The sequence below is a fragment of the Piliocolobus tephrosceles genome, chromosome 2 (genome assembly GCF_002776525.5).
Source record: "Piliocolobus tephrosceles isolate RC106 chromosome 2, ASM277652v3, whole genome shotgun sequence".
Taxonomy (NCBI): Eukaryota; Metazoa; Chordata; class Mammalia; order Primates; family Cercopithecidae; genus Piliocolobus; species Piliocolobus tephrosceles.
Window position 1 is genome coordinate 52,037,261 of NC_045435.1, and position 23,777 is coordinate 52,061,037.

At 46.6% G+C, this 23,777-nt stretch overlaps 1 protein-coding gene across 1 annotated transcript in view; it reads left to right on the forward strand.

Moving 5' to 3' along the window:
• Nucleotides 1-23,777, forward strand: part of SRGAP3 (SLIT-ROBO Rho GTPase activating protein 3) — a 266,271-nt gene that overhangs the window by 178,289 nt on the left and 64,205 nt on the right. The window contains exons 5-9 of the mRNA XM_023218565.2: nt 7,448-7,633; nt 12,319-12,447; nt 14,227-14,448; nt 16,401-16,502; nt 19,507-19,704. Of these exons, the coding sequence (XP_023074333.1) occupies nt 7,448-7,633; nt 12,319-12,447; nt 14,227-14,448; nt 16,401-16,502; nt 19,507-19,704 (837 nt within the window). The remainder of the gene's footprint in view (nt 1-7,447; nt 7,634-12,318; nt 12,448-14,226; nt 14,449-16,400; nt 16,503-19,506; nt 19,705-23,777) is intronic.

Here is a 23,777-nt window from a genome sequence, read left to right on the forward strand (position 1 = left end):
ATCCATCCATCCATCCATCCATCCATCCATCCATCCTCCATCCATCATCCATCCATCCATCCATCCATCCATCCATCCATCCATCCATCCATTTATCCACCTTTGGGAATCAGTCCCTCTCCCATTTCTGGTTTGTTTTCCTCTACGTGGACTTCATGATCTGGCAGGCTTCTCCCATGTGGTGGTAAAGATGGTCCCTAGTACTACAAATTCTCCTCCCATTAGCCTCTCCCCATCCTCCAGTGGAAAGAGAATACTCCCTTCCCGTGTTTCCAGCGAAGCCCCAGGGTAGCATCTAATGGCCTAGCTGAGCTTCCTATAGTCAGATGAACATAAGTTTATGGATTGGCCAGGCCAGGGTCTCATGGCCACCCCAGGATTGCAGGGTGATGTCAGCTTCCCATGAACCACATGTACTGAGAATAGTGGAGGGGAATTTGGGGGATTTCCTCAAAATAAAATTAGGGGGGCTGTTCCCAAAGAAGGAAGACTGGATGAGTCTGGGCAGAGAAAAACAACAGATGTCCACTGAGGGGGAGTTCCTGGGGGAGGATGAGGAAGCGGTTCCATTGGCTGGTGCTGAGACATACCTGGTGTTCCTCCAGCTATCAGCTGCTCCTCAGTCCTGTTTGCCTCCTGCTCCCCTGGGCTAATGCTCACTCTGCTCCCTTTGCCTGGAACACTCCACCCCCACCCCAAGCCCTGCTCACCCATCTAACAGCTACTCTTCCTGCAGTGTTCAGTTTAGATGTCACTTCCTCCAGGAAACCTTCCTATAGTGCCTAGGACTCCCTTCATCATTGCACTTATCACACCTTGTGATCATCACTTGTACAATTGCCTGTATCTCTACTACAGTGTGGATCCTATGAGGGTGGCGACCTGCATGTCTTCCACACTGTAGTTTTGCCTAGCATAGTACCTGGCACATAATGAACTGCTCAATAAATATTTAATGATTGATGGTACAGCTATCTCCCTACTTCCAACTATGCTCAGCAGAACAAAAGCAATAGAACTCTACCTCCCTCACTTTACCCTCCCTCCCTGCCTTCTTCTCTTCCTTTCTCCCTTTCATCCACTCTCCCTTCTATCTACCCATCCCTGCATTTATTCACCCACCCACCCATCTGTTCATCTGTCCATCCATCCATCTACCCATCCATTCAGCCATATTCATTGATCCATTGATCTTTTGATCTGTTGATTCAGCCAGTCCAGCCAAAGAGTCTTTCATTCATGCAAATATATATTGATACTTGCTGGGTAACAGGCTCTGCTCTGGTACAGAGAATACTATCATGAACAAGATCCTGGCCTCAGGACTTTGCTTCTCTTTTCCTTCAAGGAGGTCTTGGTCATGCACTAGCCTAGGGTTTCACCCATACACAAATGCTAGAAGCAGAGAGCCACTGTGCCCAGGGACAGCCCTGTCTGCAGGGTGGAAGAAGCACACAGGGACTGCAACATTGAGAAGCTGTTTTCTAACAACTGATCCTTATCCTGCCCCAGGTGTCCCTTTATGGATGCTGTTAACTTCCAGATTCTGTTTGCCTTCTTTTGCATTTAAATGAGGTGCTGAAAGATGGTGCAGATAAAACTTTGCTGTTTTCAGAATCTGAGGATCAGGGAAGAGGCAAAAGGCAATGTGTGCAAAGCAAAAAGCAGTGTGATTACCAGAAGAGACAATGCTTAGCGGGCAGCAGACCCAGCCTGCAGTTCCAGCTCTGCCTGGCTTTTTGTGTGACTTTGGACAGCACTCTTGCTCTTTTCTTTTCTTTTCTTTTCTTTTCTTTTCTTTTCTTTTCTTTTCTTTTCTTTTCTTTTCTTTTCTTTGTTTTCTTTTTGTGATGGAGTCTCGCTGTGTCGCTCAGGCTGGAGTTCAGTGGCACAATCTCGGTTCACTGTAACCTCTGCCTCCCAGGTTCAAGCGATTCTCCTGCCTCAGCCTCCTGAGTAGCTAGGAGTACAGGCGCCCACCGCCACACCCAGCTAATTTTTGTTTTTTTTTAGTAGAGACGGGGTTTCACTATGTTGGCCAGGCTGGTCCCAAACTCCTAACCTCATGGTCCACCCGTCTTGGCCTCCCAAAGTGCTGGGATTACAGGTGTGAGCCACCACGCTCGGCTCACTCTTGCTATTTCTGAGCCTCCATTTCCTTAAGTGAGGGGCTAGGACACCAAGAGTTATGGAGGACCTTTTGGCCCTTACATTCTGAGAACACATGCAACTGAACCGGGTCCAAGAATAGTGGTCTTAAGTGACACGTCCCTACGAGGTCCTTCCCTAGACTCCCTGAATAGGGTCTGGAGGGCTGGAAAGTGAACCCATTACCTGGCATCAAGCGGATGGGTACCTCTGAGGGGCCCTTCAGACATCCCCAGTTTGGTGATTTGGCCTCAGCTGAGCTCCTGCATCTGCCTCTGCCCCTTCCCAGCCCCAGACACACTGCTGCTGGCAGTTGGTCACTTGATAATTTGCAGTTGACAGAGCACTTTCCCCATCTACCCCTTTCTGATCTTCACCAGGTGGGCACGGAAAGGACACGCCTCTCCACAGCCACCCAGCAAGTAGTGGGAAGGCTGAGTCTCAAAACCAAGTCTCCCTAATTCCAGTGGGCTGGAGGAGCCTTTCACCCCTGTTTTACAGTTGAGAAAGGGGTACAGGGGAAGCAAAACAACCATGTGTTCAGTCGGCCTAGGCTGTGGGGTCAGCCACCTTGGCTTTGAACCCTGACTGCACTTACCAGCTTTTCACCTAGAGAAACTTACTGACCTATTCTGGGCCATGGTTTTCTTATCTGTAAAGCAGGGATCATAGGTTGCCTATCTCATAGGGGTTTTGTGAGAAGTAAATGAGTTAATATAGGTAAAGTGCATAAAGCAAGGCCTGGCATGTAGTAAGTGCTCAATAGATGCTAGCTGCTATCGTTGTTGTTACTGTCATCACACTGCCTCCCAGGATTGAGGAAAGGACTCATTGAAATGCTCCTTCACTAGAAGGGCTCCTAGAAAGAGGTTTGCAAACTTTGAAGTAATAGATAAGGTTAAATATTATTTAATACATCCTGGACTGGCAACATTGAGCTAACTGTTCTAATCTATTGAGCTAAGGACCATTCATGCTGCAGCCCATGTATCAGGTAATTAAATAAAAACATCTAGAGGATTCTGGGTACAAATAGAATCCTTTCAGAGAAACCTCCAGGTGAACTCTTTGGTGGCAGCTGTCTGTCATAAGTGACCCTGGGCGGTGGAGTTCACTGTTACTCTTGGAATCAGGAATCAAGTAGATCACAGGGAGTTTGGCCCTAGGGTACTTGGGTTATCTTCTCCAAGCATGAGATTTTTGGAATGAAGTTTAGAGACTATCCTGGGAAGTTTGGCCTGTCGGAGCGCAGGAAGACTACTCTGTGGCTCAAGAAGAGTAGAAAATGATGTAAAGGGAGAGAAAATAAAAAAAGAAAACTAGGCAAAGGATATGTGCGAATTGAGAACACCCAGCTGGGCTGCTGACCTTGAGTGAGTGGATGGATGCATGGTGATTGGACAGGAAGATCTAGCTGTAAATAGAAAGGCTGTCTTTTCCCCTGAACTACCCAGCGCAGATGACAGATTCGTGGCGAGGCAGGCAGACTCAGAAGCCAAAATAGAAAAGGAGATGTAGCAGGAATCATTGAACGCAGACAGGGATGGGATCCAGACATGAAAAACACCAGCAATATGGTGGTGAGGCAAAGAAACCAGGGTCGTCTGTGGATGTGGAGGGACATGTCGAAGGGGGAAGGTGGGGTCCTGGAGACAGCTGCAACATGTGTTCCCACCCTTTAGCCACACCTGTTTTATATTATTTTATTTCTTCTTTGCATTCCATCCATTTTTGCTCATTTGTAATCTCCCTAAAACTCCTAGAAACCCCCTTCCTGCTGATTTCATCCTCTCTGTATGCCAGTTCCACCAAGACCAAATCCAAATGACTCAATGGACTCATTTAATTAATTTTTATTTTAAGTTCCAGAATACATGTGCAGGACACGCAGGTTTGTTACACAGGTAAACGTGTGTCATGGTGGTTTGCTGCACCTATCGGCCCATCACCTACATGCATTAGCTATTTATCCTGATGCTCTTCCTGCTGCTGCCGCCCCTGACAGGCCCCAGTGTCCTTTTAACCAAGGCATGGAGATCATCAAAACAGGCACCTGCTTTGATTATCTGCAAGTCTGCAGTCACCCCTTTTGGCCACTAGATGTCGAGAACGCATCAATATGGCACATTTTCTGGTCCGTTGAGTTATTTGGATGTGATCTTGGTGGAACTGGCATACAGAGAGGATGAAATCAGCAAGAAGGGGGTTTTTAGGAGTCTTAGAGGATTGCAAGTGAGCAAAAATGGATTGAATGCAGAGAAGCAATCTATCCACCAAGACCTACGAAGAAAAATTGACTGCATTTTAAATCCATGTATTGTTTTACAAGTTTGGGAGATTTTTAGGATAAAGGAAGAAGGGAGAAACATGGCATAAATATATATATATATTTTTACATTAGTTAATGTTCTCCAGAGCTTGTAAGCATTTCCAAGTGAGCATGTTTACGGTTCTTAAACCCTGAGCCCAAATCAGGGATGATAATGATGATGATGTTGGTGGTGGTAGCACCTGATAGATACCTCCATGGCTCTTACTATGTGGAAGGTATTGTTCTCAACACTTTACAGAAACTGACTCATTTAGTGCTCACAAGCAGCCTAGGAAGTAAGTGCGATTATTATCTGTGTTTTACATATGAGGAAGCAGAGATCAGAGAGGTTGTGTGACTTGTCCAAGGTCACACAGCTGGCAAGTGGGAGCATCAGGATTCAACCCAGACACTTGTCCATATTCTTACCTTCTGTGATCTGCAATAGATGTTGCCATATTGACTCCTGGGCTGTGGCAAAGGGAATTTTCTGAGCAGTGAATCAGTGCTGTGATTTAGTGATAAAAGTCACAGAGGCTGGGTACAGTGGCTCACATCTGTAATCCTAGCACTTTGGGAGGCCGAGGCGGGTGGATCACCTGAGATCAGGAGCTCAAGACCAGCCTGACAAACATGGTGAAACCCCATCTCTACTAAAATATAAAAATTAGCCAAGTGTGGTGGCGGGCGCCTGTAATCTCAGCTACTTGGGAGACTGAGGCAGGAGAATCGCTTGAACCCAGAAAGTGGAGGTTGCAGTGAGCCGAGATTGTGCCACTGTACTCCAACCTGGGCAACAAGAGTGAAACTCTGTCTTAAAAAAAAAAAAAAAGGCACAGAATTCCTCATTCTAATAAACTCACTTCACAGCACTTCAAATGACAAGGAATAAGATTTTAGGGTTGGCCAGGAATTCATTCTGAGTTCTCCGACTTACAGAGCTTGGTTAGATAGGAACACATTTCATTCCCGGGGGGAAGCCTTTATTCTATTAGCTGTTATAGTAATCCAAACCACAGAAGAGAATGAACAAAGCCCAGGAGCCATGGATTCCAGAAGTTTCTTAGCATAGAAAGATGGTCATACACGCGGCATTGCAAAAGAAAAGTACATTTCTAGTTGAGGGCCAGCAGAAATGCTACTGGTATGGAGCAGCCCAGTCAGTGTTCAAGCTACTAAAAGTATTGATGCCTGCTCAGAAAGTGGTAATGAATTAAAGAAATTCATTAAGGGCTAGGTGTGGTGGTTCACACCTGTAATACCAGCACTTTGGGAGGCTGAGGCAGGAGGATCACGTGAGCCCAGGAGTTCGAGATGAGCTTGGACAACATGGCAAAACTCCATTTCTATTTATGAAAAAATGATACAGACAATCTAGGATGATCTGGTAGAAAAAGTGGTGGATTAAAAGTGAGAGTCTGGATTTCCAGTATGGTTAAATATATGTTTACCATATGACCCTCCATCCCACCCCTGGGTATTTACCTAAGAAAAATGAAAATACATGTCCACACAAAGAAATGTACATAAGCATTCATAGCAGCTTTATTCAAAATAGCTAAAAACTATAAACACCTTGACTAGCTATGGACATATGACTAAGTAAACAGATTGTGGCATAACCATGCAATGGAATACTTAGCCATAAAAAAGAAGTTCTGATATGTACAGCATCATCAGTGAATATCAGAAAAATTATGCTGAGTAAAAAGAGGGCTGACCCAAAGGAGTTTATATTGTATGATTCCATGGAACTGGATTCTGGAACACATGACAGAAGGCAAACCTATGATTGGGGCTGGGGTGGGGTAAGGTATTGGCTGCAAAGGGGCATGAGGGATCTTTCGGGTGTAGTGGAAGTTCTATATTTTGCTTGTGATCCTGGATATATGGATGTAAAGTTTGGTGTCTCTGCACTGATACTTGGTGATACTTGGCACCTCTGAGCCTCAGTTTCCCTGTTTGTCAAACTGAAAGGTTGTTTAATTAGATAATGTCTAGAATTTCTTCTGGCTCAGAAATTTCCCCTGTAATAACAATATTCATTTTCTATTATGAAAGTAGAGTAGCAAAGTGCAATTTGCTTTATAGGAATTGTTTCCTTTTATTTTTTTTGAGACGGAGTCTTGCTCTGTCACCCAGGCTGGAGTGCAGTGGCATGATCTCGGCTCATTGCAAGCTCCGCCTCCCTGGTTCGCGCCATTCTCCTGCCTCAGCCTTCCGAATAGCCGGAACTACAGGAGCCTGCCACCACGCCTGGCTAATTTTTTGTATTTTGTTTAGTAGAGACGGGGTTTCACCATGTTAGCCAGGATGGTCTCGATCTCCTGACCTCGTGATCCTCCCGCCTCAGCCTCCCAAAGTGCTGGGATTACAGGAGGAATTGTTTTTATAGGGAAGGATGAATTTATTCCAGAGAGCATTGAATATCTATTGGGTTACTTAATATTACTCATTTTGGGTACAGAGCCATTTGCAGCCCATTGTGCTTCAGGAAACAGCTGAGAAAATGATTTGTGTGTAAGATGGATGTTCCCCATTCAATTCCTATGGGTATGTGAGGAGGGGCTATCCCTGTGGCACTGAGAGGAGAGGGAGGGATGCCACAGTCACTGCTGGCAGGGCTAGAGAGGATAGCCGAGCAAGGGCCGGGCTTGCCTTGTCACCTCTGACAGTCCCCAGATGCTTGGAGCTATGGTTACCCTTTTAAATTTCCTCCGTATTTGTTTATTTATTTATTTATTATTTTTAAATTTCCTCTTTACTAGCCCATGCCTGGCTCTTAGTTAGGGTTTAATGATGTTGTTGATGATATCCAGTCCTCAGAGAGTCTGTGCAAAAGTAAAGGAAGGCAGGTGCCCAGAGCGTGTTGTGGGACCAGGGCAGCGGCCAACTAGAGCGTAGAACTTGGTGTGGAGCCAGGAGCAACAGGGAGGGCCATGCTGGGTCATAGCTGGGTGCTGATTTCCCCTACTTGTATGCCTCCAGGTCATGAAAACCTACCACATGTACCATGCAGAGAGCATCAGTGCAGAAAGCAAGCTGAAGGAGGCTGAGAAGCAGGAGGAGAAGCAGTTCAATAAGTCAGGAGACCTCAGCATGAACCTGCTCCGGCATGAGGACCGGCCCCAGCGCCGCAGCTCTGTGAAGAAGATTGAGAAGATGAAGGAGAAGGCGAGTGGGGGCCCTGGGCTGGGAGCAATTGGGGACAGGGCACAAAGGGGAGGGCCATGTTCTTGGCGGACAGCCTTAGCCTTCCCCCTTTTTTCCCCACATCCCATTGGGGTGGTGGTGGATACGGGGGATGGGACAATGTAGCCAGTATCTCTTCTTTTGGAGATTGGTATTCTAGTGGAAGCAGGGCCGGACAAGCCCCTGCTAGCACTGGTTAGGCCTGACTTAATGCTCAAGTCAGCAGGCAGATGAGGTGCTCAACTCACAAGTAAGCTGAACTGTGATGAGATTCACACCCAGCAAGCACCTTCTCAAATGACCTGGAATCACCAGGCATTAGCGGGAGTAGGGGCTTGTTCCAGAGGCCAATTTAGTGGCCAAGGGTAGGGGCTGGGGGTGAGGTGGGAACTGATTACTAAATGTGTCTCAACAAGAGGAACTAGCACCTGGAAACCTGGTGAAGGGCTCATTCCAAAATTGCCATTGCCAACTCAAAGATGAGAGAGTTAAAATCCTTGTGTATTGATTCTGGAAAAGTCCTTTAGTAGGGTGTGGTGGAAGGAATTCTAGCTTTGGAGTCAGATGGGCTGGGTTTTGAAAATGCCACTTTTATAACACCTCTCTGAGCTGCAGTTTTGAAATCTGACAGGAGTGGCAAATTCGTCTCATCTCTCGTGTCAATTCTGATCAATTGCCCAGAGAGCTGGACTGAGAATCATGAAACCCTATCCAGATTTAGTTAAAAACAGTGCTGTAGGTCTGGCCATGGTGGCTCATGCCTGTTATATCAGCACTTTGGGAGTCCAAGGCAGGAGGATTGTTTGAGCCCAGGAGTTTGAGACCAGCCTGGGTAAAATGGCAAAACTCCATCTCTATGGAAAAAAAAAAAAAAAAGGCAAAGAATTTGAATAGATATTGCTCTTAAAAAAACATGTACGAGTGGCCAACAAGTACATGAAAAGACTGTCTGGGCCAGGCATGGTGCTTCACTCCTCTAATCCTAACACTTTGGGAGGCCGAGGTGGGCAGATTGTTTGAGCTCAGGAGTTCGAGACCAGGTTGGGCAATATGGCAGAACCCCATCGCTACAAAAAATAGAAAAATTAGGCAGGTGTGGTGTCATGTGCCTGTAGTCCCAGCTACTTGGGAGGCTGAAGTAGGAGGATTACCTGAGGGAGGTTGAGGTGGCAGTGAGCCATGATCACATCACTGCACTCCAGCCTGGGCAGCAGAGTGAGACCTTGTCTCAAAAAAAAAAAAAAAAAAAAAAGATTGTCTCTATCATTAGTGGTTAAGGAAATGCAAATCAAACTCAATGAAATATCACTTCACACCCACAAGGATAGCTAGAGTTAAAAAGGCAGACTAGGGCTGGGCATGGTGGCTCATGCCTGTAGTCCCAGCACTTTGGGAGGCCAAGGCAGGCGGATCACAAGGTCAGGAGATTGAGACCATCCTGGCTAACAAGGTGAAGCCCCATCTCTACTAAAAATACAAAAAATTGCCCAGGCGCAGTGGTGGGTGCCTGTAGTCCCAGCTACTCAGGAGGCTGAGGCAGGAGAATGGCGTGAACCCAGAAGGCAGAGCTTGCAGTGAGCCGAGATTGCTCCACCGTACTCCAGCCTGGGTGATAGAGCAAGACTCTGTCAAAAAAAGAAAAAAAAAAGGCAGACTATAGGAAGTATTGGTAAGAATGTGGAGAAATTGGAATCTTCACACACTACTAGAGGCAATGTACAATGATTCTATCACTTTGGAAAGCAATCTAAATGTTAAACATAGACTAAGTTGCCATGCGACTCAACAATTTTATTCCTAGGTATCCACCCAAGAAAAATAAAAACATATGTCCATTCAAAGACTTGTACATGAATAGCAGTATTATTCATAATAGCCAAAAGATGGAAATGACTCAGATGTTCATCTGCTGATGAATGGTTGAATAAAATAAAATGTGGTATATCCATGTGATGGAATATTATTCAGCCATGAAAAGGAATGAAGTGCTGACACACACTGCAACATGGATGAACCTTGAAAACAGTGTGCTAAATGAAAGAAGTCAGTCATGAAAGGCCACATATTGTACAATACATTTATGAAATGTCCATCATAGACAAATCTATAGAAATAGAAAATAGATGATTGGTTTCCAGGGGCTGAGGAAGAGGAAATTGGGGAGTAACTGTGAATAGGTGCAGGGTTTCTTTCTGGGATGATGAAAATATTCTAAAGTTAGATAATGATAATGGTTGTATGACTCTGTGAATATAGTAAAAATAAATAAAAATAAAATAAAATAACCAAGCAGGGAATGATAGGACTACAACTTAGGGAGAAACAGAGAGGTAGAGTGAGTGCTGACTGGAAGTCCAGAGGCTGATTTTTGGTTCAGAGTTTTATTTTTAGTTCGATTAGCTACTTGGCTCTTGGGCAAGCCACTTCTCTCCAGTTCTCATTTCCTCATCTATAAAATAGATGAGTTTAACGAAAATACCTTTAACATCCTTCCTAGGTATAACATTTTATGAGTCTATGAAGGGCTAAACATGGTCTCAGGGTCATGGTCATAGTGGGCCACTGGAAATAGGCCAAGAATATCAAAACTCTCTGTGGGGGTCGGGTGCATGGCTGGTATAGGATGTAACTGCCAGGACCCTGGAGAAAAGTTAGAGATCTCTGAAGAAAATTAAAAGGTTGAGAACTCACTGTGGAATAGGAGGGTGTAAGAATGTCGAAGGAGGCGAAGGAGGAAAACCATTTATTTACAGAGACCTGACTTTTACGCAGCAATGGGACTCATCAGTCTGAAAGGAGCAGGGGACAGCTCTGCAGCCCGCTTACTCTTTCCTGCTCCATTCCCAGGCTGGCCCAGACAGGAGCAGCTCCCTGAGAGGCATTTGGGTCCCGGCTGAGATGGGCCGCTCTGGCTACCTCACCCCGCCTCTCCCCACCGCTCCCATCCAGTCATCTTCCTCCCTCCTGTCCTCCAGTCACTGAAAATGACTGAATACCTACCTTGCGCAGGGACAGTTCTGGGCGCTGCAGACCTAGCAATGAACAAGGCAGATCAAGTCCCTAACCCCACTTATTTTCTAATGGGAGGTCACTGACAATCAACAAATAAATAAAAGGGTAGGAAAAAGAAAAAAACAATTTCAGGTGGTGGAAGTGCTCATAAAGAAAAGAGCAAACACCGCATGTTCTCACTCATAGGTGGGAACTGAACAATGAGATCACTTGGACTCGGGAAGGGGAACATCACACACCGGGGCCTATCATGGGGAGGGAGGAGGGGGAGGGATTGCATTGGAAGTTATACCTGATATAAATGACGAATTGATGGGTGCTGACGAGTTGATGGGTGCAGCACACCAACATGGCACAAGTATACATATGCAACAAACCTGCACGTTATGCACATGTACCCTAGAAATTAAAGTATAATAATAAAAATAAAAAAAGAAAAAAAAAAAAGAAAAACCTAAAAAAAAAAAAAAAAGAAAAGAGTCGGGCAGGGGTGGGCAGAGGGAGTGGGAGAGGTAGATGAGCTTGTTATCGAAGGCCAATCTGGCCTCGAGACCTTGGGCCAAGGCGGAGGGAACCATGAGTCTGAGGGCCTTGAGATAGGAATGAACTTGGCCTCTTAAAGGATGGATCAAGGAGGCTGAGCAAGTGAGGGGGAGCATGGGGGAAGGTGGAGCTTGAGAAGTGGATGGGACCAGGCCATGGAGGACTTCTCAGGCGTGAGCAGCAGTTTGGTTCGTCACTGGAGGTTGCTGGGTAGGGGTCTTATTGATTGATTGATTGATTGAGACGGAGTCTCCTTCTGTCACTTAGACCTGGAGTGCAGTGGTGCAATCTCCACTTACTGCAACCTCTGCCTCCTGGGTTCAAGTGATTCTCCTACCCCAGCCTCCCAAGTAGCTGGGACTACAGCTGCGGGCCACCACACCCAGCTAATTTTTGTATTTTTAGTAGAGATAGGGTTTTGCCCTGTTGGCCCGGCTGGTCTTGATCTCCTGACCTCAGGTGATATGCCTGCCTTGGCCTCCCAAAGTGTTGGGATTACAGGCCAATGCTCCCGGCCAGGGATCTGATTTACACCCTACCCTAGCAAGGACAGTCGGAGACTGCTACTTATCTAGTGTCCTCCTCAGCTGTGCGGGTGCAATGTAAAGGGGGCTGCCTGAGTCCAGGTCCAACCCTTACTCATCTAGCAGTTGGAGGTCTTCCATAGGTGTGTCTGTGCAGGGCTTGGGTGGCAGGAAGTTACTATAAAGAAAAAAAAATCACTGGGCCGGGCATGATGGCTCACGCCTGTAATCCCAACACTTGGGAAGCTGAGGTGAGAGGATGGCTTGAGGCCGGGAGTTCCAGACCAGCCTGGGCAACATAGTGAGACCCCACTCTCTCTAAAAAACTTTAAAAACAAAAACTAGCCAGGTGTCATGGCGTGCATCTATAGTCCCAGCTACTCAGGAGGCTGAGGTGGGAGGATTGTTTGAGTCCAGGAGTCAAGGCTCAAGTGAGCTATGATCACACCACTGCACTCCAGCCTGGGTGACACAGCAACACCCTGTCTCTAAAAAAAAAATAAAAATTAAAAAAAATAAAAATAAAAAAAATCACAAATCCTGTCCTCTTAAACGGCTTTTCTTACGTCTACTCTTTTCTTCTTCCAGAGGCAGGCCAAGTACTCTGAAAACAAGCTGAAATGCACAAAGGCCCGGAATGACTACTTGCTCAATCTGGCAGCCACCAACGCAGCTATAAGCAAATACTACATCCATGACGTCTCCGATCTGATCGATGTGAGCTCCCTGGGGAGTCTGGGACTGAGCAGGGCCCACATCTGGGCTGGCGCACATCACTGGCTGAAGGAGGGGCTGGTCTTTGTCTTTAGCTGACATTCTGGGGTAGCCAGGGGTCTTTTGAGCCCTGCTGGAGGGGAGGGGCAGTAAATGTTTGGAAGCAGGAAAATGAGTGTTACCTCATGGTGTCTATTTTCATGAGTGGGACATGGGCCTCTGGTGGCCCCAGTGCAGTTGACTTGGGCAGTCGTATATCCAGTGCCGACTTCTCAAGTGCCCTCCTGGACTGGTACCAGGTCCTTTGCTGGGTTTGAGGGATTCAGGGGTGAACCATACACAGTTCATGCCTTGGGGGATTTCCCAGTGTGGTAAAGGAGATGTTATTGGTAATATGTTTAGCGCCCCTAGGGCCACTCAGCCAGACACACATACATGCGAAAGAAAGTAGCAAATGAGACAGACTTAATTATGCAGATCAGCTTTGTGTGGGGAGGTTATCTCGGGAGAAATCGGGCAGCTTAAGCAAATGGAGAATGGAACACTGACTCCCAAGTACCAGCTGTGCAGGACACGCCACAGGGACAAGCAGACTGGGAGAAGGAACACTGTGAGCAGAGGCGCTGGGAAGGGCTTCTTTGTCATCTAAATAGGAGCCAGGACTGTTTCTCTCGTGTCCGCCTTCCTGCACAGATGGGGGAGCTGGCCCTGTCCATGCTTAATAAAGGCTTGGTATTGGTTGATGGGCTCTTTTCCTGGTGTATCCTGTCGGGAAGTCAGAGGGTCCTGCTTTTCCCATGGCTCTAGAGGGGGACCCATTGTCAGCATTGCAAGGAGAGGGAGCTCCCAAATGGCCCAAGGACAGACCTTCCTCTTTCCTACTTTTCAACTTCCCTTTTTGCCCTTTCAGCCCTTTTATTGATTCATTTACCATATATTAATGGAGCACCTGCTGTTGCCTGGCACTTGAGGTGCAGGAGCCAGTGGGTTGGCCCTCGGGGAGCGCACCTTACCAAGGACATGTTGATAGATGATTTTAATACTAAGTGGCAGGGGTCACAGTGAGGGAGGTAGAGGGAAATGTGGACCCCTGGAGAAGGAACACCTGACCAACTCTGAGTGGGGAGAACATCAAGGAAGCCTTCCTGGAGGAAGTGACCTCTAAACTGAATTCTGAAAGAAGAGTATTCCAGGCAGAGGGGATGCATGCACACCACCCTAAAGAAGAGAAAGATGGGCTGGGAGCAGTGGCTCATGCTTGTAATCCCAGAACTTTGGGAGGCCAAGGCAGGTGGATCATGAGGTCAGGAGTTCGAGACCAGCCAGGCCAACACAGTGAAACCCCATCTCTTAAAAATACAAAAATTAGCTGGGAGTGGTGGTGGGCACCTGTAATCCCAGCTACTCGGGAGGCTGAGGCAGGAGAATTGCTTGAACCCACAAGGCGGAGATCACGGTGAGCTGAGATCACGCCACTGCAGTCCAGCCTGGGTGACAGAGCGAGACTCCATCTCAAAAAAAAAAAAAAAAAAAAAGAAAGAAAAAAGAGAAAGATGGTGAATATAGGGAGCCTAGTTCTGCTGTTGTGCAAATCTCAACCGCAACTCCCACTGAGGGCCACGGTGCGGTTTGTGCAGTAGGATTCCAAAGTGCCTTGGGGCCTCTGGGATGGAAGATTCAGCTGTGGAAAGGGAGGTAATTGTAAGTCATTGTGGTGGCCGGTGACCACCCCTCCACATCCTGGCTCTCACCTGTAACCTTCTGTTGTTGCCTCTCCCCAAGTGCTGTGATTTGGGCTTTCATGCCAGCCTGGCCCGCACCTTCCGGACCTATCTCTCAGCTGAATACAATCTGGAGACTTCTCGCCACGAGGGACTGGATGTCATCGAGAATGCGGTGGACAACCTGGATTCCCGAAGTGACAAGCACACAGTCATGGATATGTGCAATCAAGTCTTCTGCCCTCCACTCAAGTTCGAGTTCCAGCCCCATATGGGGGATGAGGTAGGCTTCCCCCTGGAGCCCGGACTTGGGGCTGCCTCCCTCTGTTCCCCCATGTGCTCCAGAACATCAGCCCGGGTTGCACATATGGGAAGTTTCTATCCGAGCCCTAGGGTCAAACTCCTGGTTCATGGGCTTCCCCAGCCGAGGAGTTTACCACTAATACCCTAATCTTACTGTCTCAAGTGCCCCCCATGCAGAATTGCAGGACCTTGGCTTCCTTTACAACCCCTCCCAGCTATGTCTAGAAGACTCCAAGGGAGCCCCAGTCTGCACACAGGCTCATGTTCTTCCCCCAGATGCCCAGGTGAGGTCCCTGGGAAGCCTGGGCCTTACTGTAGCCTCACCACAGCCATTCAGGCTGGTGCATTCCACTAGGGCACTCCCTTCCTCCAACACTACAAGCCTTTGATATGCCAGACAATCGAGTTTCCTTCAGTGCTTGTACTGCTCAGATCCTTGTTACATTCTGAAAAAACAAACAAACAAATGAAAAACAAATGGGAAGAAGGCCGTTGTGACTGGCCCCACCACAGCCCTACTAGTTACCCAAGGCTTACAAAATCCCTTATGCAAATAGTTGCCTGAGCTTATCTGTGTCACTGCTTCCTCTGGGCATTGGGGGAACCCACTCCAACAGTGTCCCTGACCCAGCCAGCCTCTGGGTCCCAGTGAGGCTCAGCTGGGCTGTCCGGGGCACCTGCTAGGAGGGGAGGGGCAAGGAGGCATCTGAGAAGGTGGCATTTGCTAGACCCTCTGCATGGCTCTGCCCACTTGCTTCTGCAGGGCTGCACTGCTGTGCCTGCCCCATCCCTCTGCTGTCAGCTCCAACTCTTTCGATCTATCACCTGGACCTGAAAATGCGGGCCTCATGGTGACCACTGGTGACCATAAACTTTGGGTTGCCCAGTCAGTGGCAAATAACTAATACTGTCCAGAGAGCCCTACTGTCCCTTGTGATCCTAGAAGGGGTGAGGAAGGAACCTAGAAGGGGTTCCTGGAACCCTAGAAGGAGTTCCTGGAAGGGGTGAGGTGCACGTGCCTGCCAGCAGCCTAACCCACAGGTAATACTAGAGTCCCACATGAGAGGTGGAGGGCGGTGGCTCACGTCTGTAATCTCAGCACTTTGGGAGGCCGAGGCAGGTGGATCACTTGAAGTCAGGAGTTCAAGACCAGCCTGGCCAACATGGTGAAACCCTGTCTCTGTTAAAAAAAAAAAAAAAAAAAAATTAGCTGGGCATGGTGGCAGGTGCCTGTAGTCTCAGCTACTTGAGGGGCTGAGGCAGGAGAATCGCTTGAACCTGGGAGGCAGAGGTTGCAGTGAGCTGCGATAGCGCCACTGCATTCCAGCCTGGGTGACAGAGTGAGATCCTGTCTCAAACAAACAAAAAAAAGGGCGGAGGGAGAACAGCATTTCTCAGGTGCTTCCCCTCCTCCAGCCCTCACCCAGTCAAGTGCTGGGGGATGAAGAGCTATGAGCTGTGAGAGTGCATTGTCTCACAGCTGCCCTGCTGCAGCATCATTCTGTGGCACAATGGGAGTGTGCCCTGATTGTTTCCCATTCAGGTTTTTTCCCATTGGCTTCTCTTAGGTGGTGGCTTTCTTGCCACAACTTCTTGCCTTGAAATTAACCAATTAATTTTGCTTAGTAAGATTATGTTAAGGCTCTTTGTAAACCTTCACTTGCTTCCCAAATGTAGATCATGACTGAAAGGCCACACCTGGCAACGGCAAGAGGGCAGACTTTGAGTAGGAAGGCCCTGGTTCTCATCTGGCATTGGTTGCCACGGCCACTTATGAGCTCTGTGACCTTGGGTAGGCCACTCAACCTTTCGGAGCCTGTTTCCTGGACTGTGATTGGGATGTTAATGGTAGCACCCCCACTCCTCCGCCCTAGCTCCACACAGGTGAGGAGGGCACAGGGCAACCACAGATGGTGGCTGTTATTCCTGCAGGTGTGCCAGGTCAGCGCTCAGCAGCCCGTCCAGACAGAACTGCTCATGCGGTATCACCAGCTGCAGTCCAGACTGGCCACCCTCAAGATAGAGAATGAGGAGGTGAGTGAGCCCCTCTGCCCTATAAGGGATTTCCTTTGGAAGGCCTGGCTTGTCCCAAGGAATCCACTTGTGCCACGGAATGCATAAGAAATGATAGTTCCACTTATAAGATGGAATAGTACACAATCATTAAAACCACACACACTAAGAATCATTAATAGCCTGGGGGAATGCTTATAAGATGTTAAATTGAAGAAAAACAAAAGGCAGGAGGCTGAGGCAAAAGAATTGCTTGAACCTGGGAGGCAGAGGTTACAGTGAGCTGGGATCATGCCACTGCACTCCAGCCTGGAAGACAGAGTGAGGCTCCATCTCAAAACAAACAAACAAACAAAACACAAAAGGAAATAGGACTGTATGTTCAGTATTGCCATAACTGCAGTAAACTAAAGCATGTGTATATTTCTAGGCATAGAAAAAAGACTGGAGGGAAATGCTTAAATGTTATTAGTTGCTATGTTTGCGTTGTGGGGTGATAGGTGCTTTCTGTTTACTTCTTTGTGCTTTCTTCTATTTTCTGCAATGAATTTCTGTTTTATCATTAGAAATAACAGTAGGTATTTTAAATTACACAATGAAATAAACAACCCAGGGCACACTAAATGTGACATGGATTCTGAGCTCCAAGGAGCGGATCAGTCTTACCAGGCCCAGCCTCCCTCCCCTGCAGCTGTGGGGCATAAGATTCTCAGCAAGTGGGTACAGATGGAAATACCAGTGCAGTGGCTCTATTCTGTGGACTGAAGAGGCCAGATGGGAAGCATCCTTTTCCAACCTGGACTCCTCCTCCAAGGAGGATGTCAACAAACTGGAGGCCCCTGGAGAAAGGACACCAGGATGGAGGGAGTGACACTCGAGGTCATGGGCAGGTTTATTTTTGAAAGTGCCGTCACGGTGGGGAGGTGGGAAGACACAGTCCTGATCTTCAAATCTCAAGAGTGCTATCCTGGGCAGAGAGGGCAACTTCGCTTTTCAGCTCCACAAAGGACATACCTAGGACAAATGTGAGACAGATTGGAGCTCAGGATGATAGCAAATCAGTGCAGTCCCCGGGGGGGAGGTTGTATGGAGACAAATTATATATTTGTTTTTCAAACCTGGAAAGAGACAGGAGATGAACAGAGTGTTTTCTTTATTTATTTATGCCCTATATCTTCCCTCAAAGGATTTTAAATTGTTTACACGGAATAGCATATGGATCATAATGTTAATGGAATTTAAATTGGAAATCAGGGCCAAAGAAAGGAGAATGAAGCCAGTGTTCCTCTGTATGAGCTGCTAATGGGCTTGAATAGACTTAATTTTGAACCTGAGCTTCCTGTCATGCTGCATTAGAAAGAAGAATTGATTCATGTATTCATTCAACAATATTTATTCAAGTATTTATAGAGCACATATTGTGTACCAAACATTGTTCTAGATAGAGAATAAAGTGAGTGAACACAACACAACATAGCACCTCCTCTCCAGGAGGGAGTATTCTAGTGAGAAAAGACAGATAATACTTAAAACTGTTGACAAAGAGAGTCAAACTCTGTAAAATACTTGAAGAGATTTATTCTGAGCTTAATATGAGTGACCAGTGGCCTGTAACATAGCCCTCAGGAGATACTGAAAACATGTACCCAAGGTGGTTGGGCCACAACTTGATTGTATACATTTTAGGGAGATGTAAGGCATCAATCAATACATGTAAGATGTACTTGGTTTGATCTCGAAAGGTGGGACAACTGGAAGCAGGGGCTTTCAGGTCATAGGCAGATTCAAAGATTTTCTGATTGGCAATTGGTTGAAATAGTTAAGTTATTGTCTAAAGAAAGGAATATCAGGGTTAAGATAAGGGGTTATGCAGACCAAGGTTTTATCATAGAGATGAAGCCTCCAGGTAGTAGGCTTCAGAGGATAGACTGTAAACGTTTCTATCAGACTTAAAGAGTCTGTTCTAACAGCAATTCCAAAAAGGAGGAGGGTATAATGAGGTAGGTTTGCCGCCCCCTTCCCATCATGGCCTGAACTAGTTTTTCAGGTTAACATTGGAATGCCCTTGACCGAGAGGAGAGGTCCATTCAGATGGTTGGGGGCTTAGAATTTTATTTTTCATTTACAAAACACAAAAACAAGCCAAGAAATGAATGAGCTTGGAAAATATTAGACAGTAATAGGCACTGAGTAAAGATATCGGGGGGGCCTGATGTCACCAGGAGGTGACATTTAAGCTGAGGTCTGAGTGACAAGAAATAGACTTTGAGTGACAATAATTTTATAACAAACATTGCAGGCAGTTTTTCCAGGTACTAGTTTTGGAACCAGCCTCCAAAGCAAAGAATCTGCCCTTTAAGCACAATTCAGCAAAGGGGTGCTGTAAGGTCAGGGCCCGTGGACCCTGCTCATGCAGGCTTCTGGTGGTCCCATGAAATTCCAGAAGAAAAACTGGAGTCCTAACTGAACAATGTGTGCCTCAGCAGCTGTCTTCCTGGAGTTTTCCTTTTCTCAGCTGGGCTTTTGATAGGAGTCCAATAGTAGATACCTAGAGAGTTTGTTCACGAAGAATGGCTGCCTACCATTGTCAGCTTTGTCTCTACCCTTCTCTGAATGAAGAGAACTAGAGCATGTCTAATGTTGTCTTTACTCAACTGACCACCTTGCATTGGAGGAGCTGGTTTGGAGTTACATAATTAGGCCAAGAGAAGCAAACCTAGAATGGTTCCTATGCTGGGTTCCTCATTTGTTGCAACATTCCTCAAGGTTCTCTCTGTCAGGAGCCATACAATAAAATGTCTTTAAATTGGGCAACCTGGCTTCTCATCCCAGCCAGCTGTGTGATTTTGGGCTGGCAACTAATTTGTGTTTTCCACATTAATACAGTGAGAAGGATTATTTTTGTTCTGCCTATATCCTAGGGATTTTATATGGAAGAAGTAAAGCGACAGTTGGGAAAGGGACTTTAAGGGTCAACGGCAGTATGAAAATACAGGATTTTTGTCAATCTGCTGTGTTTCTCCAGGTTAGGAAAACCCTGGATGCCACCATGCAGACATTACAGGACATGCTGACTGTGGAGGACTTTGATGTCTCCGATGCCTTCCAACACAGTCGATCAACAGAATCTGTCAAGTCGGCTGCCTCTGAGACCTACATGAGCAAGATCAACATTGCCAAGAGGAGAGCCAACCAGCAGGAAACAGAAATGTTTTATTTTACAGTAAGTGGCATCCTGGGCCCAGAACCACAGTGTCTGCCAACCCACTGGCAGTGACTTTTCAGGAGCAACCCAAGCTACTGAGAACCAGAGAAACCACATGGGTCAACTGGACCTGAGACTCCACCACCATGCTTTTAAAATTAAGTTGCCTGGCTTGGTTTTCTGAAATGCAGAAAGTGAATTCCCAATGGGTAGCACTGGCATTGATCTTGGGTGATGATTATTGACATTTTCTTGCTCTAGAAAAAAACCCGAGACAGTTTTATTCAGTGGGGTGATAAGAAAATGGCTAACAGAGTCAGGTGCAGGTCCCAAGGAACAACGCTAAAATTATGTATATAGATTATCATGTTGAATTGTCTTAAATTTAGGTGTGAGCTTTGGAAAAAAATGCCCTCAAGAATCCAAGCAAATTGCTCTTTAGTTGCTTGCGCTTCATGTAAAATCCCATGTTAATTATCTTCCATTTGGACAGGGACTGGGAGGAGCAAGGAGACAGGGACTGGGGCTTTAGTTCATGTGTTTACTGAGCATAGAATGTTAGGTTTGTAAGGGACCTTAAATCTTCCATGGGATGCTTGAGTCTGTTCAGCCACATCCCTGCCCAGGAGCCATCCTAACTCTGCCTGATTGCTCCCAAGATTAAAAGCTCCCCTTTCCCCCAAACAGCCCTTTTGTTTGCATTGTGCCTGGCTTTTAGTATTATCATGTTTTCCTTTATCTTTGCTATCTTCAAAAATCTACCTCACTGGGATTTCTTGGTTCTCTTCTCTGGGACCACCCAGAGTGGAGGCTAATTCTACATGACAGTATTTCACATGGTTGCAGGGAACTGGGATTTCATTTCTCCAGGCTAAATATATCTGATTCTTTCAGTCCTGCCTTATAAACTTTTGTTTTGAGTAGCCTCAGTATCCTAGTGACTCTCTCCTGAACATGTTCCATGTGCTGATGCCTCTTCTATGAGACTCCAAGCAGTGGTCTGCCCAACACAGAATTGAGCAAAATTGGCTGGGCGTGGTGGCTCACGCCTGTAATCCCAGCTCTTTGGGAAGGCCAAGACGGGCAGATTGCCTGAGCTCAAGAGTTCGAGACCAGCCTGGGCAACATGGTGAAAAGCCGTCTCTACTAAAATACAAAAAATTAGCTGCATGTGGTAGTGTGCGCCTGTAGTCCCAGCTACTCGGGAGGCTGAAGCAGGAGAATTGCTTGAACCTGGGAAGCGGAGTTTGCAGTGAGCCGAGATTGTGCCACTGCCTCCAGCCTGGGAAACAGAGCGAGACTCTGTCTCAAAAAAAAAAAAAAAAAAAGAATTGAGCAAAATGTTCACCCCTTCTATACCAGGTACTATGCTCCTATTCATACGTTCTAAGATCATATTCTTTTATTATTATTTTAAGGCTAAGTTAATATCAGTTATAGCTCTCTTCCCTGCATGCTGCCATTAACCAGGCCTCACTCTTCCTAAGGCTTTGTAGGGGATGTCTTGGGCAGGTCTTCTGTTTATCACCAGTTAGTTTTCCTCTTGATGAATTCAATTCATGGTTTTAGTCAACATCCTGATCCAGTTACTCAGGATACATGCTCTCTCCTCAAACCTATGTTACCTGCAGATTCAGTGAGCATGGCTTCCAAAGTTTAATCAATTTAAAGACTAATGGATATACCAAGGCCAAGGCCAAAGACAGAGGTGTTAAAAATATGCAACTAGGGCCAGGCACCATGGCTCATGCCTATAATCCTAGCACTTTGGGAGGCCAAGGTAGGAGGATCCCTTTAGCTCAGGAGTTTGAGACCAGCTTGGGCAACATAGACGACTCCATTTCCACAAAGAAAAAAAAAAAAAAGGCTAGACATGGTCCATATCTGTGGTCCCAGCTACTCAGGAGGGTGAGGTGGAAGGATTGCTTGAGGCTGGGAGGTTGAGACTGCGGTGAACTGTGATTGCACCACTGCACTCCAGGCTGGGTGACAGAGGGAGGCTGTCTCAAAAAAAAAAAAAAAAAGAAAAAGAAAAGAAAAGAAAAAAGAAAAGCAATGAGGCTAATATCGATTGAACTGTAGTCATTTAACCCATCACAAACCCACCCAATTCTAACCGAGCTCCATCTTATAACTGGCTTTGTCAAATCCCTGGTCGAAAACCAGTAGTCGACACACACTGTATTTTCTCTAACACCCTTTGACCCTGTCAAGGAGGAAAACAAAGCAGAGCTTAACGAAGCAGCCCACGCTGATTGCTGGCATTCGCCACTTCCATAGGGCCTACTGTGTTCACAAAGAGAATTTATGGTTATAACATGCACATGAATATTAATTCACTTTCGCAGTAGAAGCAAAGAAATCTGGGGAACAGAATTCAAGAAGGGGGTTCAGCCTACTCGAAGTTAGGAGGATTCTCCAGTATCTATGACTAAGGGTCATAAGATGTTATAGTTTATTCTTAATATTTAGTTTGTTAGCGTGGTTTCCTAGTATACCTTCTCATGACTCATTATTTTAGATCTTTTTAAGGACATCATAATCCTTTAAATACAAACATCAATACAATTTGATGGCATTCTTTATTTTGTGGACATTCGTTATTCTTCAGATGGTTGAAGCTTAAATGAGGCGGACAGAGATGGGTTACAAAGCCCCAGGCTGTAATTTGCACTAACCAGTGGATGACCTGCCAAGGCATGTGTTATGTGTTTGGGACTAGATCTTCAACTTCTTGGGGCAGTGAGACACGGTGAACGGAATATCAGCTTACCCCTCAGCTCTGCTTTTTTGGGGAATTCTTGGATAGGAGATAAAACGAGAGGACATTATTGCTGAAAGCATCTATAGAGAGCCTCTCAGACAGTAGTTACCAAACTGAAGTGTGCATTTGAACCATCTGGGAAGCTTGTTAAAAATGTAGGTTCTCAGCCAGGCATGGTGGCTCATGCCTGTAATCCCAACACTTTGGGAACCGAGGTGGGTAGATCACTTGAGCTTGTGAGTTCGCGACCAGCCTGAACATGGCAAAACCCCATCTCTACAAGAAATACAAAAATTAGCTGGCCATGGTGGTGTGTGGCTGTAGTCCCAGCTACTTGGGAGGCTGAGGTCCCAGCTACTTAGACTGCTGTGTGCCTGTAGTCCCAGCTACTTGGGAAGATGGCTTGAGCCTGGGAGGCAGAGGTTGCAATGAGCCAAGATTGTGCCACTGCACTGCAGCCTGGGCAATAGAGCCAGACCTTATCTTAAAAAAAAAAAAAAAAAAAAAAAAAGTAGGTTCTCAGACCACCACTCTCCCAAGATGGGCACTTGGAATTGTGAACACTTCTGGGCCTCACTGGTTCCTCCTTCAGTGTCAAATGAGGGGTTAGACTCAAGGTATTCTTGAACAGGAATCTGCGCGTTGACAGTCTCCTCAGCTGGTTACGAGCCCCTGGCCCTCTGCCCCACACTTGGAGAAACACTGAGTCTACTCTCAGTTCACACTGGGGAGGACATGGAGGCCCAGAAATGCTCAATAATCTGCCGAGGTCACCCAGTGAGTGACCACAGCTCTGAGCTTCTGTTTCCTTCTGGGTAGAACAGGCCTGATGATGCTTTCCCCATTTACCGTCCAAGATTGTGATGAGGCTTAAACATACGTATGTGAAAACTGTCAGGTTCTCTGCGGATACAAAGGGGAGTGACTCTTAATGGCCACTAGGCCAGGTCCTGGGAGCCTAGGACCATGAAAAAGGAGAGAGGACACCACAACCTCCCACCAGCCCGTTCATTCCAGAGCATCAAGGTGGTCCAGCATGAGGTGACCCAGTCTTATTTGTGTATATGTCAGCCCTCACCCCAATGGGTCTTTCTCCCACAGCTGTCAATGGGAAGGTGGTGATGTTAGAGGCCCTCCTCTACAGTTGACTTGGGGGTGTCTGAGCCTCTGCAACTCACTTTTCTCTGCCCCTTTTTTTAGTGTGCTGGCTGGGACAATAGAGTGGGTTTCTCTTTGAGAAACTAGCAGGTAGATTTGGGGCAGTCACATCTACTTCCTTGACTTTATTCTCAGAGCTCTTGCAATTATCGTGCCCCTTGCTTACAAA